At 37.3% G+C, this 20,828-nt stretch overlaps 4 gene segments (V, D, J or C); 2 read left to right on the top strand and 2 right to left on the bottom strand.

The window, feature by feature from the left end:
- Positions 1-639: 639 nt before the first annotated feature.
- Positions 640-1,224, top strand: LOC103035826 (Ig kappa-b4 chain C region-like; the record flags this gene model as incomplete). The annotated part of the segment is given in 1 exon segment: positions 640-1,224. A coding segment is annotated over 1 exon segment (369 nt), but the record flags the coding sequence as incomplete, so codon positions are not given.
- A 1,766-nt stretch (positions 1,225-2,990) lies between these two features.
- On the bottom strand, positions 2,991-4,154 carry LOC111190734 (Ig kappa chain V region K29-213-like). The segment is given in 2 exon segments: positions 2,991-3,921; positions 4,051-4,154. Coding segments are annotated over 2 exon segments (375 nt in total).
- Positions 4,155-4,318: 164 nt separating this feature from the next.
- Positions 4,319-19,346, top strand: LOC125799110 (Ig kappa-b4 chain C region-like). The segment is given in 3 exon segments: positions 4,319-4,347; positions 4,572-4,669; positions 18,959-19,346. Coding segments are annotated over 3 exon segments (453 nt in total).
- LOC111196204 (probable non-functional immunoglobulin kappa variable 6D-41) lies at positions 9,610-15,983 on the bottom strand. The segment is given in 2 exon segments: positions 9,610-10,052; positions 15,895-15,983. Coding segments are annotated over 2 exon segments (375 nt in total).
- Positions 19,347-20,828: the final 1,482 nt, after the last annotated feature.

The following is a 20,828-nucleotide window of genomic DNA, read 5'->3' as shown; positions in this document are numbered from 1 at the left end:
AATAAAAATGAAAGTATACTAGAATAAAAATATGATCTATTAATATAATGCAAAAAAGAATTAACACTTTTTAATTTGATATATTTTAAATATTTATATTAAATAATTTACAGGATAAATTGATCTTATTTACACAGATATAAGATATAGAGGGATATTAGTTTTAAACATTTCCATTAAAATTTCAGTTCAGATAGAAACGTTAGTGATGCTCCACTGAACCCAGATCTGCTCTGTAAGATAAGAGAAGTGAAACACACACACACACACACACACACACACACACACACACACTCACAAACACACACACACACACTCAGTGTTCTCCTCCAGCTGTTCCTCTGTACTGGCTGAATGAGAGCTGGAGCTGTGTGTAGGGTGGGGGTGTATCTGATTCTGTACACTCTTCACTATATAGTGCACTCCAGTACTCCATATCCACTACTCTTACAGCACACTCAAACAGCCCGGGTTCAAACCCTGCACCCCAGCTCACACCACTACCCATAATGCACTGTGCTCCTGATTTCTCTACAGAGTCCAGAACCATCAGAACCCAATTCAGTACCGGATAACCAGAACCACAGTGTCGGTTCTCTACAGTGCTGTTCTAGATCCTTTATTAGCAGATCATTATGAACACTGTGTATCTGTGTGTGTGTGTGTGTGTGTGTGTCTCCTACAGGTGAGACTCCTCCCACTCTTACAGTCCTGCCCCCGTCCAGTGCAGAGCTGGAGCAGGGGGAGGTCACACTGCTGTGTGTGGGCAGCGGGGGCTTCCCCTCAGACTGGAAGCTGAGCTGGAAGGTGGGCGGCAGCAGCAGGAGCTCGGGGGTCCGTCACAGCCCCGCTCTTCTGAAGAAGGACCACGGCCTCTACAGCTGGAGCAGCACCCTGACCCTCCAGCAGCAGCAGTGGATGAAGAACACAGTGACCTGTGAGGCCACCAAGAACTCCCAGTCTGTAGCCAGTAAACCAGTGAGCGCAGACCAGTGCTCTCACCTCTAAACACACACACACACACACACACACACATACAGCTAAACACAGATACACACACACATACTGATATAGACACACACACACTCCTCTGCTTCATTAAAGTCACTGTCTGTAGCTGAACTGTGTGTTAGATGTGTTTGAACCTGGTTTACTTTGTATTACTTTTGTCTTTTGCTTCATTTTCTGTTTAAATACATAATAAAAGTCTTTTTTGAGCTCCTATATCAGACTTTGCATCTTCTTTTCATCAGTAAATTTTAGAAATGTTTTAGTGAGAGCTAAATAATAGTATATATATTTTTATTAATGAAAATTGTTGAGACCTCTGTAACATCTGTGTGATAATTATATAATTACATAATTAATAATAATACAAATCAGATACAAGCTTTCTGATAATTTCTACACTGACATGCCAAAAATCATAGGATACTTATATGTTAATTTATTATCTCAAGAGATGGCTTGGTAATAGCCACATCTGTATAACTTGTGAGGTGTTATCTTGTGAGTCTGAAGTCTGTTCACATGAATTATGGGAGTTGGAGTGAGGTCTGATAGTGGAGCAGATTGATGGGACATTATTCAGTTTCTGAAGTTGTGTGGGTATTTAATATTCCTCCATTCACAGTGTTATGTGTTTACCAGAAATACATCATAGAAGACTAATATTACCATCCACAGTGGACAGTGCAGTGCAGCGGGTGGTTATGATGGTGACCGGCAGCATCTGGCTAGAATGATCAGTACAGCTTCTGAGGGACACGATAAAAGTCATGTGACACAATATTAGATACTGTCACGTGATATTTAACATTTTTGTAGTTGTTTTTAAAAATGGGGTAAATGATAAACTACAGATTTCTTATTTTAATTGATCAGGTTCTACTCCCAACTCATCCCAATACGTATAAGATGAAGCTCCATCATTCCAGGGAACACAGTTCCAGATTTTCAGAGAACTTATATTGTAATTTTATAAAGAAAACTCATTCTACCATTAATAAAACATCTGTGTTTACACACAGGCCCGTAGCCAGGGGGGATCGAAGGGTTCATTCGATCCCCCCCCATCCCCCACAACCCCCCCTCAGCCACCCCAATCCCCCCGCCCCCCCCCCCCCCCGCCTGCCCCCAGAGAAGTGAGTAAGAAAAATTGTTAATGTTTCTCTTTACACATTTTGTTCAGACTGTTTTACACCAATCCAGTAGGTGGCGGTAATTCCTCCATTTCTGTTCTTAGCTTGTGGAAAGAATAAGAATCAGGGGAAAGTTACTTGAGAAAATGGGTAAAAAAGAAGACAAGGAGCGAAAACGGAAGAAAACGGCGGTAACATTGTCCCAAAATATTGGTGACTTGTTCAAAAAAAGACCCAAAATCGGAGTGCAGGGCTTCTATTTCTTTACAACTCCCCTTCGTTGCAACGAAGTCCCAGCACAGTTATAGGAAAATTTTAATAAGACAGAACACTTCAATTTAGAGAGTAGAGAGATAGACAATAAAGGACAGCAACATCAGAGACAGACAATGGAGGGCAGCAACAGAGACAATGGAACAAAGCAACAGACAACTGAGGTGAGCAACAGAGACAGACAATGAAGTCACATCACAGATGTAGGAAGTTTGAGTAACACTTACATTTATATCAAATTTATGTTAACAGTGGGGAGTAACAGACGAAGAAATAAGGATAGCAACAACAGATTCACAACAAACTTATAATAAATAAAATATGTCTAAATTAAAAGGTTTGAAGTGTGCTCGTGTATTTAGGGGGCATTGGTGTAGAGAGCCAAATGAAGTCCACTTTTGGGGGAAAAAGATCCCCCCCCATCACAATGCTGGCTACGGGCCTGACACATGAACAAATTATTCAAAACAGCTGCAAAAACACAAATATGATCATTTTGAAACTTAATCTCGGGTCATTTAAATGTAGATCTGTTTGAATAGCTTTGAATTGAATCTGTAATGGAGATGATGAAGATTAATCACTATGAATGATTTTGGTGGTCAGCACTTTCTCCTCTCAGTAATCAGTAGGTCTTGGGTTCAAGTCCCTGTCTGGGTGGAGCTTCCATGTTCTTCCTCTGTCTGAAGGGTTTCTTTCAGGGACTTTGATTTTCCAAGTCAAGTTAACTGGATACTCTAAACTGTGTGTGTGTTGGCTGAGTGTGATTGATTGGATGTAGTGTTTATTGTAATGTGACCTTGAGTGTCTTGAAAAGTGCTATATAATTGTAACATTTATTCATTTATTCTATTTTATATTTGTTATGTATGTTATGTCGGTTGGACCTCAGGAAGAAAAGCTGATATTACAATAGCAGCTAATGAGGATCCAAATAAAACAATAAAAAACAATAAAATAAAACAAAATAATAAAACATTAATAGTGAGGATGGCAGGGTTGAATTTGTAAAAGTGAACGGGCCTGAACAATTTCTGCACCTACATTCATCTAAAAGCAGTTTTTCTGCTCAACAGCCCTGTTTCACTTCCTCCATCTCAGCACCTGCAGGAGATCCCACTGCAGCAGTGCAGTCTCTGTGCAGCCGGACTGAGTGACGGAGGTTTTTGTACGGCGTTATATCACTGTGTGAACAGATAGGTGCTGCTGATAACATGAAAACTCTGACAGTAATAATCAGCAGCATCTTCAGGCTGGACTCCACTGATGGTCAGAGTGAAGTCAGATCCAGATCCACTACCACTGAAACGAGCTGCAAAACCAGACTGAAGCTGATTCACATAAATAATCAGGAGTTTAGGAGCTTCTCCAGGTTTCTGCTGATACCAGAATAAGCGATTGTTGCCGTAAACAGCAGGACTGGTCCTGCAGCTGATGGTGACGGAGTCTCCTGGAAGAGCAGATTTCACTGCAGGACTCTGAGTCACAGTCACCTGACCTATGGACTCTGGAGAAACAGAAATACAGTAGAAGTATCTCCACATTTAAGACTCTTCTGAAGTTGATGTAAAGTGTTTAATAAAGGGTTAATGTAGGATAGTTTGGTGTGAGAGTTGAAGGTGAATGAGGGTCTGACCTTGAGAGCAGAAGATCAGGGTCCAGATGAAGATGGGGATTAAAGTCATGGCTGCTGTGGGTGAAGAAGTTGCTGTAGCAGCTCTCAGTCATGAAGTGTTAAACTCACAGGACTATAAACACTCCCAGAGCACTGAAGCATGGAGCGCTCAGTGCAGCGTGTCTTCTGTCTATGGAAATATCTTCTCTACACAACTTTACCACATCCTGCTCTTCTCTACATCATCTACTGGGGGTTTATCTTTTATAGTTTACTGAATATTAAAATCATGGAGTCGTGTGTGGAACAGACGGTCGGGTCAGAATTCAGCACAATCAGATTAAATCCAGGCTCTTAATCTGACTTGTTATAACAGTGCAGGCTGGTGGAGCATCTTTAAACTGATCTTTTACCAAATCAGAACCAGGTTCTTCTCCAGAACCAACAGGGGGCGCTCTCCCAGTGTTAAATGTGGGGAAATGTTCCTCATGTTGGGCAGTTAGATGTGTCTTTTGTGTGTGTGTGTGTGTGTGTGTGTGTAGAGTGGTGAGTTTAGAGCTGGAGGTTTTTGTACAGCCACTGAATGAGTTTGTATCACTGTGGTGGACTTTCGGTGGAGGAACTAAACTGGAAGTTGGACGTAAGTAACTACATTTATTTATTAATAAAACAACAATTAAATTATTATAATGAGAAATTAAGTATTTTTCAGTATATTTAAAGTGTTTGAAGGACTTTTATTTATTTATTTTAGTTCAGTTTGTTTTACAGAAACACTTGATGTTGATGTTGAGTGTCGGTCTGTATCAGTTAAAAGCTGAGAAATAATTTTTAGATTTGTTCAAATAGAGAGAAAAATAATATTTGATACAACTGTGGAAATATTTATTTATTAAGATTTAATATGAAAATAGTTTTAGTGCTGCTTGACTGCAGTGTGATTTCTTTTATGTTTATTTTATGTGTAATATTTAAATATGATATATGATAGAAATTAAGTGATAAATTAAATATGTATGTAAATATATCATCATTGCCTTTTTTTACTGTATTTCAGTTTTTTGCTCAGTGTGAATCTGGTAGTTGTTCTTTACATTGTGTCAGAATGTTATGATCAATTGACCAATAGAAATGATCCAAAATTAATTATTAAATATTTTTACATTGATCACATTGAAAGATTTATTCCTCTTTTGTAAAGTTTTGAGCAACAGCAACAATACATGCGCATTAATCTGCAAATCGATTTTGAGTTTTTTATTTTTAAAAATACTTTATATTTTTTAAATATATATCTACATTGTGGAGTTTGAGCAAATTGTTTTAGTTTTTAATTCAAACTTTCAGAAAATCATATTGAATTAATAAGCATGTATCAAATTCTAGTGATTTTCAGCTTTATTTATATTTAATATTTAATTTCTATTTGTTTTAATGTATGTCATTATATAATTATCATTTATTAACAAATGTTGTTACTATTACAAATTATGTTTATTTGCTAGTAAAAATATTATTTTATAATATTATTGGAATTCCAGGATGTTAACCTCTACATTTCATTGATAATTATTTAGGTATTAACTGATAAAATTTAACTTAACTAATACTAGTAAAATATATATATTTTGGATGCTTGTAAGTGAATAAAATAATAAAATAAATATTTATTTTTGCTATATTATTAAATATATTATTAGTCAAGTTTAGCTAAATGTAAAACAAAGTGGATTTACGGATTTAATCTGTATTTAAAATTCATGTTTCTTGTTTAATTAAATTTTTTTAAAGCACATTACAGTAAATTAAATGATGTGTTGCTGTAATGTATCTGAAGACACAGTTCTGAAAGCATATTCTCACTTTATTCATATTAAAATCTACTAGTATTAAACATTTGCTTTGGATTCTTTCAGTGAAAAATTAAACCGTTCATTCTAAAATAAAAAATTCATTACAAAATTCTTAATAGCTGGTTTTGATCATGAAATAAATTGTCAGTGTTAAATAGATAAAAGTTATTTAATGTATTTAATTGATTTAATGCATTTCACATTGTTTAATTGTATTCACTTCATTCGATAAGTTTGCAGAAACTTTCTAGGAAGTTTACTTCTAATTTCATTCTTCATTAAATAAAAAAAGGATTATTTCCAGTGAATAATCATATATCAACCATTTCCCTCTATGGGTAAACTGTTACATATAATGAATTAAAATGTGATTTATTTCAAGGTGCATTGAAGAACAAAATAAAAAGTTAAATTAAGTTAAATATATTATAAAATAAAAGAATAAACTAATAACTGATTTCTCCTATAAGAGAGAATATGGTTGATAAATGGTTATTTATTGGAAGAGATTTAATAATGAATACGTCCCAATTTTCTGTTTAAATGTATTTAATTAAACTGATCTTCAGTTCAGATAAAAACGTTAGTGATGCTCCACTGAACCCAGATCTGCTCTGTACACACACACACACACACACACACACACAAACACACACACACACACACACACACACACACACACACACACACACACACACACACACACACACACACACACACACACACACACACACACACTCACAAACACACACACACACACTCAGTGTTCTCCTCCAGCTGTTCCTCTGTACTGACTGAATGAGAGCTGGAGCTGTGTGTAGGGTGGGGGTGTATCTGATTCTGTACACTCTTCACTATATAGTGCACTCCAGTACTCCATATCCACTACTCTTACAGCACACTCAAACAGCCCGGGTTCAAACCCTGCACCCCAGCTCACACCACTACCCATAATGCACTGTGCTCCTGATTTCTCTACAGAGTCCAGAACCATCAGAACCCAATTCAGTACCGGATAACCAGAACCACAGTGTCGGTTCTCTACAGTGCTGTTCTAGATCCTTTATTAGCAGATCATTATGAACACTGTGTATCTGTGTGTGTGTGTGTGTGTGTGTGTCTCCTACAGGTGAGACTCCTCCCACTCTTACAGTCCTGCCCCCGTCCAGTGCAGAGCTGGAGCAGGGGGAGGTCACACTGCTGTGTGTGGGCAGCGGGGGCTTCCCCTCAGACTGGAAGCTGAGCTGGAAGGTGGGCGGCAGCAGCAGGAGCTCGGGGGTCCGTCACAGCCCCGCTCTTCTGAAGAAGGACCACGGCCTCTACAGCTGGAGCAGCACCCTGACCCTCCAGCAGCAGCAGTGGATGAAGAACACAGTGACCTGTGAGGCCACCAAGAACTCCCAGTCTGTAGTCAGTAAACCAGTGAGCGCAGACCAGTGCTCTCACCTGCTGTGAACACACACACACACACACACACATAAACACACACATCCCTCTACTTCATCACAAGATAATTCTTCTTTTGGCTTTAGTTTGTTTAAATGTGTTTTAATGAGGAAATGTTCATTTTCCGTCTGAAATAAAAGCTTTTTTTTCACAATCTGAAACAATGCTCTCATTCCTGTTTTACACACACACACACACACACACACACACACACACACACACTAACTGGACATCATTATAATCAAATTAATGTAAAAAAATGAACATCACAATAAAAATAGATGTTTGGAATTTTTGATAAACATCTAAACTCAGACCAGATCATCCATCACAACATCGGCTTATCCATCTTATTCTGCCACGCCCACTTTTTTACTGTGTTAAGACTTCCAGTTATTTTATATCACACAGGCAAGATAAACGATTTATATAATGTTTATGTAGAAAGAACCAGAGCTAATACTCAGCACTAAGTGAGTGAGTGAAGAGGTGTATATAGTGAGTGAAACAGGTGTAAAATTCAGGTGATTGTGTTCTAGGGGGTGTCATGTGAGGAAGTGAATGGGTAAAGTCAGTGTTGCATTCTGTGCAAATGGAGTCTGGATGTGGGAAATCACTGGTAGACAGGAGAAATAGAAGCACCTTCAGTATCTGGTGTGACAGTATTGTACAAGCAAAACATAATAATTCTAATCATGTTAAACAAATATTTATTTTCTTATTAAAACATTTCTTTACAGAAGAAGTTACCTTGCTGTGTTTTGTAAAGTTGACCCGAACAATGACTTTTTCAGGGAAGAGGAAAAATTTCACTGTTCGTTTAATACATGCATAAATAAAATTGGTATAACTAAGAAAAAATCAATGATCTGTGCATTAATATAATTGTATTGTACAAAAAGGCCTTTTATAAATTAGATACATTGATTCTTTTGAGCCAGATGCCAAATGTTTAAGAAAAAGACAACTTTTAGGACTAATTATATTAATAGTAAATTGTTTTAGAGATTCAGATGTACATTTTATAAATGTGAACAAGTGTTTAAATAAAGAGTATTTTTTATAGTCAGTATTTCCTCTGGTTCTCAGTTTACTTTTAACTTTAGAATAATTAATAACTAACATGTAAAACGTATTTTAGCATGTTTTATCCAGGGTGAATAATTAGTAGTAGAATAATTAGAGTTAGTGAGTGTGTGTGTGTGTGTGTGTGTGTGTGTGTGTGTGGTATATCTCTGTGTATATATATATATATATATATATATATATATATATATATATATATATATGTGTGTGATATGGTGGGTCCCCACACCAATCACCAACCATCCTGAAAGACAATTTTTAATATTCAGTTATGCAGGTTACCCCTGCTACTTACCGGCTTCCTTAGGGAGTGGCAGCGCGCTGGTCACCCAGCTTTTATACCCTTAATGGGGAGGGAAAAATTGTTTATATAATGTGTATTTATATATATATATATATGTGTGTGTGTGTGTGTATTATACTTACCTGTCCTTTTAGTCCTAGTATGTCGTATGAATGGAAATAACCGGTTATGTGTATATTTGTTATATGTGTAATTGTTGATAGCTGTCTCACCCATGTACTCCTTTTGGTTTAGCCCGGGGGTATTTAAGGGGTATAGGGTGAGCATTATTGGGAGGAGAGGTAGATTGATTTCTCTGGGACAGGCATGTTCGTCGGAGCTAAAAAGCTTAAGAACTCTATTAAGGACTGGGTTATGGTTTTCCCCCTTAAAGTCTTAACTAGTGGTAGCATAATCCACTTACCTCTGCCTTCTCCGAGTAAAAGTTTATATACCTGGACCACGCCCCTGTCTGAGTTATGAACCCAACTATAAAAGACTGAGGTTCTGTTTGGAGCATCTGAGCTGCTCAGGTGAACAGATAAACCCCGAGAGACAAACCCAGCATTAATCAACCTGTGGTGGGCCTGCCTTAGTGGGTGTGTCTTATGATAAATGGCTGAAACATCCTGTGATGTTGAGATACATAACTGATGATGTGTCCTGGTGGGGAAACCAAGTAGCCATGATGCAAATGGTGCAAAAAACAGTGAATAAAACATCTAGTCCTTTTTCCAAATACCTTTTAGCAAGTTTTAGTCAATGTGAATAATTCCTGTACACAAGTTTATGTTTCTGTTATAAGTAAAGACTGTGTGTGTGTGTGTGTGTGTATGTGTATGTGTGTGCGTGTGTGTGTGTGTGTGTGTATGTATGTGTGTATGTATGTGTGTGTGTTGGTGTGTGTGTGTGTGTGTGTGATTGTGTTGTTTCACTTCCTCCATCTCAGCACCTGCAGGAGATCCCACTGCAGCAGTGCAGTCTCTGTGCAGCCGGACTGAGTGACGGAGGTTTTTGTACGGCGTTATATCACTGTGTGAACAGGTGGGTGCTGCTGATATAATGACGACTCTGACAGTAATAATCTGCAGCATCTTCAGGCTGGACTCCACTGATGGTCAGAGTGAAGTCAGATCCAGATCCACTACCACTGAAACGAGCTGCAAAACCAGACTGAAGCTGATTCACAAGTTTAATCAGGAGTTTAGGAGCTTCTCCAGGTTTCTGCTGATACCAGTGTAAGTAGTTGTTGTTAAAAACAGCAGGACTGGTCCTGCAGCTGATGGTGACGATGTCTCCTGGAAGAGCAGATTTCACTGCAGGACTCTGAGTCACAGTCACCTGACCTATGGACTCTGGAGAAACAGAAATACAGTAGAAGTATTTCCACATTTAAGACTCTTCTGAAGTTGATGTAAAGTGTTTAATAAAGGGTTAATGTAGGATAGTTTGGTGTGAGAGTTGAAGGTGAATGAGGGTCTGGCCTTGAGAGCAGAAGATCAGGGTCCAGATGAAGATGGGGATTAAAGTCATGGCTGCTGTGGGTGAAGAAGTTGCTGTAGCAGCTCTCAGTCATGAAGTGTTAAACTCACAGGACTATAAACACTCCCAGAGCACTGAAGCATGGAGCGCTCAGTGCAGCGTGTCTTCTGTCTATGGAAATATCTTCTTAACAGACGTTTGCAGATGTTAAGTTTCACTTCTGTACTTTATCTGCTCTGGGTTTCGAGTAACATTATGTAGAGTTTTATATTAAAATGCAGCTTTAGTCTGTCAGGGGAGCTACGTAGCAATAAATTACATTATTTGCCTGTACGCTGATTAAAATTAGCAGATTTGAATGGAGTGAGTTAAGCAAGGGTCAGTAGAGAATGATCAGGCTGATTGGAGCTGATAGAAAGACTACAGTAACTCAGATCAATAGTGAACAACCACTCTGAACAATAGTGGAGATGAGAAAAGCATCTCAGAATGAACAACCAATCAAACCTTGATGTGTATGATCTACAACAGCAGAAGATCATGTCAGGTTCTAATCTATAAACCCAGAACTAAAAGTTGAGGCTGAAGTAGACATATGCTCACCAATACTGGGCAGTTCTGCTGAGACTTATAGACGTTAGGGGCCAAATTTAGAGCCAATCAGCATGAATCCATGGACCCAGCCTGCCTGTGTCTGTAGTCCAGACTGGAAGAGGAGTTGTAATGTTGTGAGAAATGCTTTTATACAACATTTAGACCAAATATCAGCAATCAATGATCTCTTTAGGCATGTTAATCCCTTCATGCCCACAGTAAACCAATCTTTTTTTCACATTTTCTCCCCAATTTACACAGCCAATTACCTAGCCCACTCATTAGGACTCCCCCTATCACTAGTGATGCCCCAACACCAGGAGAGTGAAGATTAACACATGCCTCCTCTGATATCAAACTGCCGAGTAATGTTCAGAGGAAAGCACAGCAACTTGGTTCTGATACATCAGCTCACAGAGACCTTGTGCTGATCATCATCAACCTTTGGAGTGATGAGGGGAAAGAGCGCCTTCTAGCCACCCAGAGAGAGCAAGGTCAACTGTGCTCTCTCAGGGCTCTGGAAGCTGATGGCAAGCTGCATGACTGGGATTCAAACCGAAGATCTCCTAATCACAGTGTCAGCACTTAGCCTATTGGACCACTCAGAGCCCCACAGTAAACCAGTCTTGTAGCAGCTACATTAAGTCTCTTAAACCCGGTTTCATGAGTATGACGAACAGTTCAGCGTTCTTCAGGGTTTCTAACACATTTAAAATCTTTTATAGTAAATATAAAATTAACAGAGCTCATAGAAAATATAGGAATTACATGTTAATCATGTCACCTTTGATCCAAACCTCGAAAAAATGTTTCCAAAATTTAGACTTTAGGCTGATTTAGGAATAGTGAGAGGAACAACCCAATATTATAACAGTGTTTCTGATGAACTTCTCAGTAGGTTTGATTAAATAAGGAGCAGCAACTGAATCTGAATTTGTTTTATTGCAGCCTTTTGCTAAATGTCTCTTCAAATTTATTAGAACTGGATTAAAATTACAAATAAATAACTTTACAAATAATAATCAAAGAAAATGTGAAGAGATACTTTTAGTATCTGGAGGCTCCAGTAGTTAATTTAAAGGAATAATTCAACGTACATACGACATAAGGCCTCTAAAAAACAGAGGTACGATATGAGTACTTGTTTGTACTCTTCATAATTGTACCCTCAAAGGTACAATATTGGTCTTTACAGGGTCAGATTTGTTCCCTCTGAAGTACAAAGTAATTTCTAACAGCAATAAGTACAGATTTGTACCATTTAACCAGCCAAAGGGTACATTCAGTATTCTGTATCACTGTACTAATAAACAATATATATTTAAATTGCACATTTTTTATTTGAAAGCCAGACAATTTTCTATCATCATGTTTTTGAGCCATATTTAGTTGATGATAATGTTTATAATTTTTATAATCTTTACTGGCATAAAAACCATGGGTCCAAAAAAGGACTTTCACTGAAAGGTACTTTTTTGTACCTCAATATAAGGTACAGCCCCAGAGACAAGCTTTGAACCCTTTTAAGTACAAATCTGTACTTACATTTCTTAATCATATATGTTCATAATCAATGTTTTTATGTGTATATATGAAGTAATTCAAGTATTTACTTATATGGATATGATCTGTTATTTATTTGTTATATCTATTAATAGTTTTGAATAGTGTGATGTTGTATAGAGTGTGCTTAAAGGTCACCTTCCGCGAAAATCAGATTTTTCTTGTTTTTTGTGGAATACAGTAGGTCTCTCCGAGTTGAATGTGTACACCTGCACATTAAACTGTTTTGCAGCCCCCATTGTCTGCAGGAGCTAAGCAAAGAAATCCCCCCTCCCCCCCTCCGAAAAACGGGTGAATTTTGAATTATCTTTCTGCCTACGTAGGCAGAAACTCACAGACCAGCCCACCTTGGCTCGAGAAACTCCCAGAGGCGGAGTTGAAGCGACGCAACATCACCGCTCATCAGTTAGGAGGTGGGAGGCAGTGAGCGGCAGAGCGGTGGAGGGGCGTCGCAGTGCTCCTAGCCAATCAGAGGAGAGATATTTGCATGCTGTTTGCATGTATGAATATTCATGAGCAAAGCTGGAATCCGGTCATTTTGGACACACCCCTAAAACAGTCCATTAAAAAAGAGCTATACAGAGACACCTGAGCACTTTTTTTTTTACAAAAACGGCTCACATGTCATTCATTCATACTAGAGACCACAACTAGACATTTTAAAATGAAAGAAAAAACGACGGAAGGTGAGCTTTAAGTAACTGATTCTCCAAAAAGAAGACTGGAGAATGGGTGAGATAAAAAAATAAACACCTCAGAAGAGGTTTAAACAAAAGGTGGGGAACAGAAAAAAGGAAATGCCACAAATTGGAAAGTACTACTAAATTAAACCAAACTAAAACACAACTCAATACGGACAGAGCACAAGTCAGTCCTCTCCTTTTACTTGTTTATTTTAAGATTTCTTTTCTCTCACATCTGATGTTTGATCTTCTTTTCATTTTCTTTTTCATCATACTTTCTTTATTATTTTCTCTTTTTTTTTCTTTCATCCAGTTGTTTCTGGTCACTCCTCTACAAAGGTGCGACAGAGAAGAGGATTTTACTGGGGTTTATATAGACTGCTGCACAGGTGCAGCTGGTTGACGCTATTCTGGGATTCTGGGAGTTGGAGTTTAGAGATCCAACTCTACTCGTGACATTGTTTAGCAGGATAGCAGGATATTTCTCACCTACATAGATCAAGCGTTTTCCAGGAATGTCACCACCAGATGTGGTTGGTAGATTTGTCACCTATTGAGCATTTATGGGACTTTATGGGGTAGCTTCTGCTACCTTCAAGTGTAGAGCAGGATCTACAGGCCCAGCTACAGCAATATCTCTGGGTAAATGTCCTGCAAGATGCCATACAGAACCTGTACACCTCCATTCCCAACCGTATCTCATCTTATATCCTGACTAGATGCTCCAACACTAGAGCCTCCTTTCAGTTCTGATGTTTTCCTCCATAGACCTATTCTTAATATTTTAATCAGTCTAATACAATCTTTTTAAGTTCACACATATAGCTTTTATTTAATTCCAACAAAGAATCTCTTCATGTACAGCAGGGGTGTCAAACTCATTTTGGCCGAGGGCCACATTGGCATATTGGCTGTCCTCTGAGGGCCAGATGTAACTTATAAATGTAAAAAAATGTAACCAAATGTAATATAAAATGAATGTAATTACTCCTTAATGTTAAATAACTCTCGATATATTATTTATTCAATCAAATATTACAGTTGCATGGAAAAAATGTTTGCTTGTTGCTCTATTAACATAAATCCTTTTAATTTGTCATGTCATGAAATCCAAAAACTCCATCAATCAAGAACCAAACTATTCAAGTGAATAGAAATGACATCAAATACAAGTTATATTAACTTTGATCAAAATGTTTGATACTGAAAAGAGGCTTAATAAATATAAAATAAAAAATTGTGAGCTGTTAAGAACATGTGACAGATTTAGCATTTCCTCAGTTTTAGCAGTTCCTCATCCAACCACTAGTCGGAGCTGCAGCAGCACAAGCCCGCAGTCTTTACTCAGTCAGAGCTACAGCCCAGCCACGGGCTACAGGACTCAGCTGAGCCAGTCTGGAGTGTTTTTAAAATGTTTAAGTTCTTCCGTGTAGGAAATAAAGGTTTTAACCCCACTAACCGGATAATACAGCTCTCTACAGTTCATCTTTCAGCCCAAGCAGCTAACAGCAGCAGTTTAGAGCAGCGTCGCGGAGTCACTGCTGGGATTACATTATAAACAGGTCAGTTATCGCGCTGCTAACCTCAGGATGTTTATAACTACGGAGTTTAGTGGACACACCACGGCTGCAAGGTTAGACTGTTGAAGGCAACTGAAGACTATTAAAGGCTATTGGAGGTTATTGAAAGGGTTATTGAGGGCAGAAATCAGTACAGGCTGGTTAGATAAGTGATTCACGTCCTCGTCCTTTGCTGCGGTGAAACTGCGACTAGCGCTGTTACAGTGATGTTTATTAACGTCATTAAAACAGATTTTGTCAGCTATTGTCTTATAAATATTTACACAGAACTTATATCTCTCCTAAAAAGCGTTTATTTTGGTCAGTAACACTCTTCGTAACACAAAAGGCATACCGGTCTTTCGCCTTGAAGCACAGCCGTCCGTCTGCATCAGCTTCTCTTTTTCTGGACATTATGGGATAAACATATGTATGTCTCAGTTCCACCCGCGAAGTTGCGCTTTCCCTCCGGCAGGGTTTCCACATCAATGACTACACTGCCGTATAGTGGCAGTAAGCCGTAACATCGCGGATTATACAATCGACAAGCATTGTGGGAAATGTAGTTTTTGGTCAAAGAACGCTTCTGACCTATTTATTATAGACACTAAGATTTTGCAAGCTCTCGTGGGCCACATAAAAGGACGTGGCGGGCCACATTTGGCCCGTGGGCCTTGTGTTTGACACATGTGATGTACAGAGTGATAAATGTATTTTTTGCATTTTCCAGCCTTTTATATGTTTATTTTATCAGCAGTGAGTTAGGGTGGTGTTTGTTTTGTCCACAGAGTGTGTGATTGTGCTGTTTCACTTCCTCCAACTCAGTGACGGAGGTTTTTGTACGGTGTTATATCACTGTGTGAACAGGTAGGTGCTGCTGATATAATGATAACTCAGACAGTAATAATCTGCAGCATCTTCAGACTGGACTCCACTGATGGTCAGACTGAAGTCAGATCCAGATCCACTACCACTGAAACGAGCTGCAAAACCAGACTGAAGCTCTGAGGCTTTAATGATCAGAAGTTTAGGAGCTTCTCCAGGTTTCTGCTGATACCAATAAAGAGGCTGAAAACTCCAGCCCTGATACACCTGAGGACTGGTCCTGCAGCTGATGGTGACAGAGTCTCCTGGAAGAGCAGATTTCACTGCAGGACTCTGAGTCACAGTCACCTGACCTATGGACTCTGGAGAAACAGAAATACAGTAGAAGTATTTCCACATTTAAGACTCTTCTGAAGTTGATGTAAAGTGTTTAATAAAGGGTTAATGTAGGATAGTTTGGTGTGAGAGTTGAAGGTGAATGAGGGTCTGACCTTGAGAGCAGAAGATCAGGGTCCAGATGAAGATGGGGATTAAAGTCATGGCTGCTGTGGGTGAAGAAGTTGCTGTAGCAGCTCTCAGTCATGAAGTGTTAAACTCACAGGACTATAAACACTCCCAGAGCACTGAAGCATGGAGCGCTCAGTGCAGCGTGTCTTCTGTCTATGGAAATATCTTCTCTACACAACTTTACCACATCCTGCTCTTCTCTACATCATCTACTGGGGGTTTATCTTTTATAGTTTACTGAATATTAAAATCATGGAGTTGTGTGTGGAACAGACGGTCGGGTCAGAATTCAGCACAATCAGATTAAATCCAGGCTCTTAATCTGACTTGTTATAACAGTGCAGGCTGGTGGAGCATCTTTAAACTGATCTTTTACCAAATCAGAACCAGGTTCTTCTCCAGAACCAACAGGGGGCGCTCTCCCAGTGTTAAATGTGGAGAAATGTTCCTCATGTTGGGCAGTTAGATGTGTGTTTTGTGTGTGTGTGTGTGTGTGTATAGAGCAGTGTGTGTGTGTGTGTATAGATCAGTGTGTGTGTGTGTGTGTGTGTGTGTGTAGAGTGGTGAGTTTAGAGCTGGAGGTTTTTGTACAGCCACTGAATGAGTTTGTATCACTGTGGTGGACTTTCGGTGGAGGAACTAAACTGGAAGTTGGACGTAAGTAACTACATTTATTTATTAATAAAACAACAATTAAATGATTATAATAAGAAATTAAGTTTTTTTTAGTATATTTGAAGTGTTTGAAGGACTTGTATTTATTTATTTAGTTCAGTTTGTTTTACAGAAACACTTGATGTTGATGTTGAGTGTCGGTCTGTATCAGTTAAAAGCTGAGAAATCATTTTAAGATTTATTTAAATTGAGAGAAAAATAATTTTGATACAATTGTGGAAATATTTATTTATTTAAACAGATTTTATATAAAAGTAGTTTTAGTGCTGCCTGATTACAATGTGATTTCTTTTAAAGATATTTTATGTGTGTAATATTTAAATATGATATTAAAAAGTATAAAATACATTTTTGATTAGAAATGATAAATTTCTAATTTCGAAAGTGATAAATTAAACATGTATGTAAATATACTGTCACTGAGTTTTTTTTTACTGAAGTTTAGTTTTTTGATCAGTGTGAATCTGGTAGTTGTTCTTCCATTGTGTCAGAATGTTATGATGAATTGACCAATAGACCAATAAAAAAATATTTATTAATTATTATTACATTGATTACATTGAAAGTTAAGACGGTTTTATTCCTCTTCTGTAAAGTTTTGAGCAACAGCAACAATATATATGCATTAAACTGCAAATCATTTTTGATTTTTTATTTTAAAAAAGATTATTATTTTTAATCTACATTGTGGAGATTAAGCAAACTGTTTTAGTTTTTAATGCAAACTTTCAAAAATTCATATTGAATTAATAAGCATGCATCAAATTCTAGTAATACAAACCTGTTTTTTCAGTTTTATTCATATTTTATATTTTAATTAATTTTTCTCATTGTACTTAATTATAAAATTAATATATTTTAAAAGTATAAATTCTTACTATTACAAATTATGCTTATTTGCTAGAAAGTAAATTATATTGTAACATTATTGGAATTCTAGTATGTCATCCTTTACATTAAATAACTGAATTTTTAAGTATCTAATGATAAAATTTAACTTTAACTAATATATTCTTGGATGCTTATTAATGAATAAATAAATAAATAAATATATATTGTAAACTATAATTAATCAAGTTTAGCTAAATGTGAAACAAAGTGGATTTACAGATTTAATCTGTCTTTAAAATTTATGTTTTATGTTTAATTTAAGATTTTTAAAGCACAATACAGTAAATTAAATGATATGTTGCTGTAATGTAATTGGAGACTCAGTTATAAAAGCATATTGTCACATCATTCATGTTAAAATCTACGAGTATTAAACATTTGGTCTGGATTCTTTAGTGAAAAATGAAACCGTTCATTCTAAAATAAATTTCCTGTTAGAAACAATTCAAATAAACAATTTTCATTACAAACTTATTAATAGCTAGTTTTGATAATTAAATGAATAGTCGTTGTTAAATAGATAAAAGTGTATTTGTTGTAATTACACTTTAAAAAGCATTTTGCCTTGTTAAATTGTATTAAATTTATTTCATGATTTTCCTGGATACTTTCTAAGAAGTTTAATTCTAGAATTTTAATAATGCTTCACTTTTGATATTAATGAATTGAGCCCTTCCAATGAATAATCATATTTTAGTCATTTCACCCTAATATGGAAAAATTGTTGCATATAATAAATTAAAATGTGCTTTATTTCAAGGTGCATTTAAGAATAAAATAATAATTAAGCTAAACATAGATAAAAAAATAAAAGAAACTAATAACTGATTTCTCCTATAAGAGAGAAAATGGTTAATAAATGGATATTTATTGGAAGGGATTTAATAACGAATACATCTCATTTTTCTGTTTGAATGTATTTAATTAAATTGCCCACAAACGTGAATAACGTTAAAGATCAGAGAATTTCCAGGATAAATGGATGTGGTTTGATACAGATCTAAGATAGTGATAGAACTGATAGAAAATCCAGTAGAGCTTCAGTTCAGATAGAAACACACACACACACACACACACACTCACACACACACACACACACACACACACACACACTCAGTGTTCTCCTCCAGCTGTTCCTCTGTACTGACTGAATGAGAGCTGGAGCTGTGTGTAGGGTGGGGGTGTATCTGATTCTGTACACTCTTCACTATATAGTGCACTCCAGTACTCCATATCCACTACTCTTACAGCGCACTCAAACAGCCCGGGTTCAAACCCTGCACCCCAGCTCACACCACTACCCATAATGCACTGTGCTCCTGATTTCTCTACAGAGTCCAGAACCATCAGAACCCAATTCAGTACCGGATAACCAGAACCACAGTGTCGGTTCTCTACAGTGCTGTTCTAGATCCTTTATTAGCAGATCATTATGAACACTGTGTATCTGTGTGTGTGTGTGTGTGTGTGTGTCTCCTACAGGTGAGACTCCTCCCACTCTTACAGTCCTGCCCCCGTCCAGTGCAGAGCTGGAGCAGGGGGAGGTCACACTGCTGTGTGTGGGCAGCGGGGGCTTCCCCTCAGACTGGAAGCTGAGCTGGAAGGTGGGCGGCAGCAGCAGGAGCTCGGGGGTCCGTCACAGCCCCGCTCTTCTGAAGAAGGACCACGGCCTCTACAGCTGGAGCAGCACCCTGACCCTCCAGCAGCAGCAGTGGATGAAGAACACAGTGACCTGTGAGGCCACCAAGAACTCCCAGTCTGTAGCCAGTAAACCAGTGAGCGCAGACCAGTGCTCTCACCTGCTGTGAACACACACACACAGATACACACACTCACACACTGATACACACACTCTTCATCACAAGATAATTTTTCTTTTGGCTTCATTTTGTTTAAATGTGTTTTAATGAGAAAATGTTAATTTTCTATCTGAAATAAAAGCTTTTCTTTCACAATCTGAAACAATGCTCTCATTCCTGTTTTACACACACACACACACACATAGTTCTATCAATAACATCAAATTAATGTAAAAATAATAAACATCATATCAAAAATAGATGTTGGGAATTTATAATAACTGGACTTGTCTAAACTCAGACCAGATCATCCATCACAACATTGACTTATCCATCTTATTCTGCCACGCCCACTTTTAAGAGTTTGTTCCTTTCATCTGTGTGTTAAGATTTCCAGTAAATTCTTATCAAACTGTTTATAATTGTATTAAATTCAGAGTAAATACAGTCTGGGTGAAATTAAAAAAACTGTAAATGTTGGTATTACCCTCAGCAAAGAGCCAGAGCGACCCAAACAGAAGCACCAGTATCATCATCACTGTACGAGAGTCAGAGACTCTGAAAGAACTGAACACACTGTTCTATTATAGAGTTTTCAGCAGTGCAGCAGCAGCACATATATACACACAGTAAAGAGTGTGTTTATTTTAATGCACTATAAATATAGAGGAAGGATAAAAGCAGTAAACCAGAAGCAATGGTGTAGCGCATTTCATTCATGCGCAACTTCTCATTAAATATCACTAATATACACATCATTAAGTGTTTGGATCCTAAATGACTTAGTGATCTTTTAACATATTACAGTCTAATTAATGGATTTTTCTTTCTAGTAAAATGTAAATATTTAATTTGGCTGAGTTATCTCAGTTTTGTGTTTCAGTAATACATTATGTTACTACTGTTACTAGGGCTGGGCGATATAGAATTTTTTTTATCACGATATATTTTTCCATATCAGCCGATATCGATATATATATCACGATATAAATCAAACCACTTTCTGCTACACTTAAAGGTTTCTTTTTATTCATAAGTGACAGAATAAGGGAACTATGGCCAAAATCACTAGCAGCTCAGAGCCTTGTGGACAGACACTAGGATGTTCACATCTTGCCAGGTGGGTAAAAGGTGCTCTTAAATTTTGCTCTCAGCTTTTAAATTAATTTTAAAAAGTCATTATACATCTACACAGGTCTGGAACCCCCCCACATGTTTGGCCCCTAAAACAAGTACAAGGGGACAAATATATAAACAAACAAAAAAATTCAGACCCTTTACATTATTTGTCTGTTTAATTTAAATTGCAATAGCAATTAATACAATTATATTTACTCAAATTATTATTTCCCTCCCTGAATGCAGACAAGTACATAAAGCAAAACACAAGAGTATATCACAATGTTCATTTTGACAGGTTTAGTCTTAGTCTTTTAACTAAAATGTATAATAGTTTTAGTTACATTTTAGTCTATCAGATATTACTAGTTTTAGTCACATTTTAGTCTAGTTTTAGTCTAATAAATTTTGTCATATGAAAAGTATGTTTTACA

The sequence above is a fragment of the Astyanax mexicanus genome, chromosome 2, assembly GCF_023375975.1.
Source record: "Astyanax mexicanus isolate ESR-SI-001 chromosome 2, AstMex3_surface, whole genome shotgun sequence".
NCBI lineage: Eukaryota > Metazoa > Chordata > Actinopteri > Characiformes > Acestrorhamphidae > Astyanax > Astyanax mexicanus.
The sequence above is the reverse complement of the archived record's forward strand: the minus strand, read 5'-3'. Positions and strand labels throughout refer to the sequence as shown.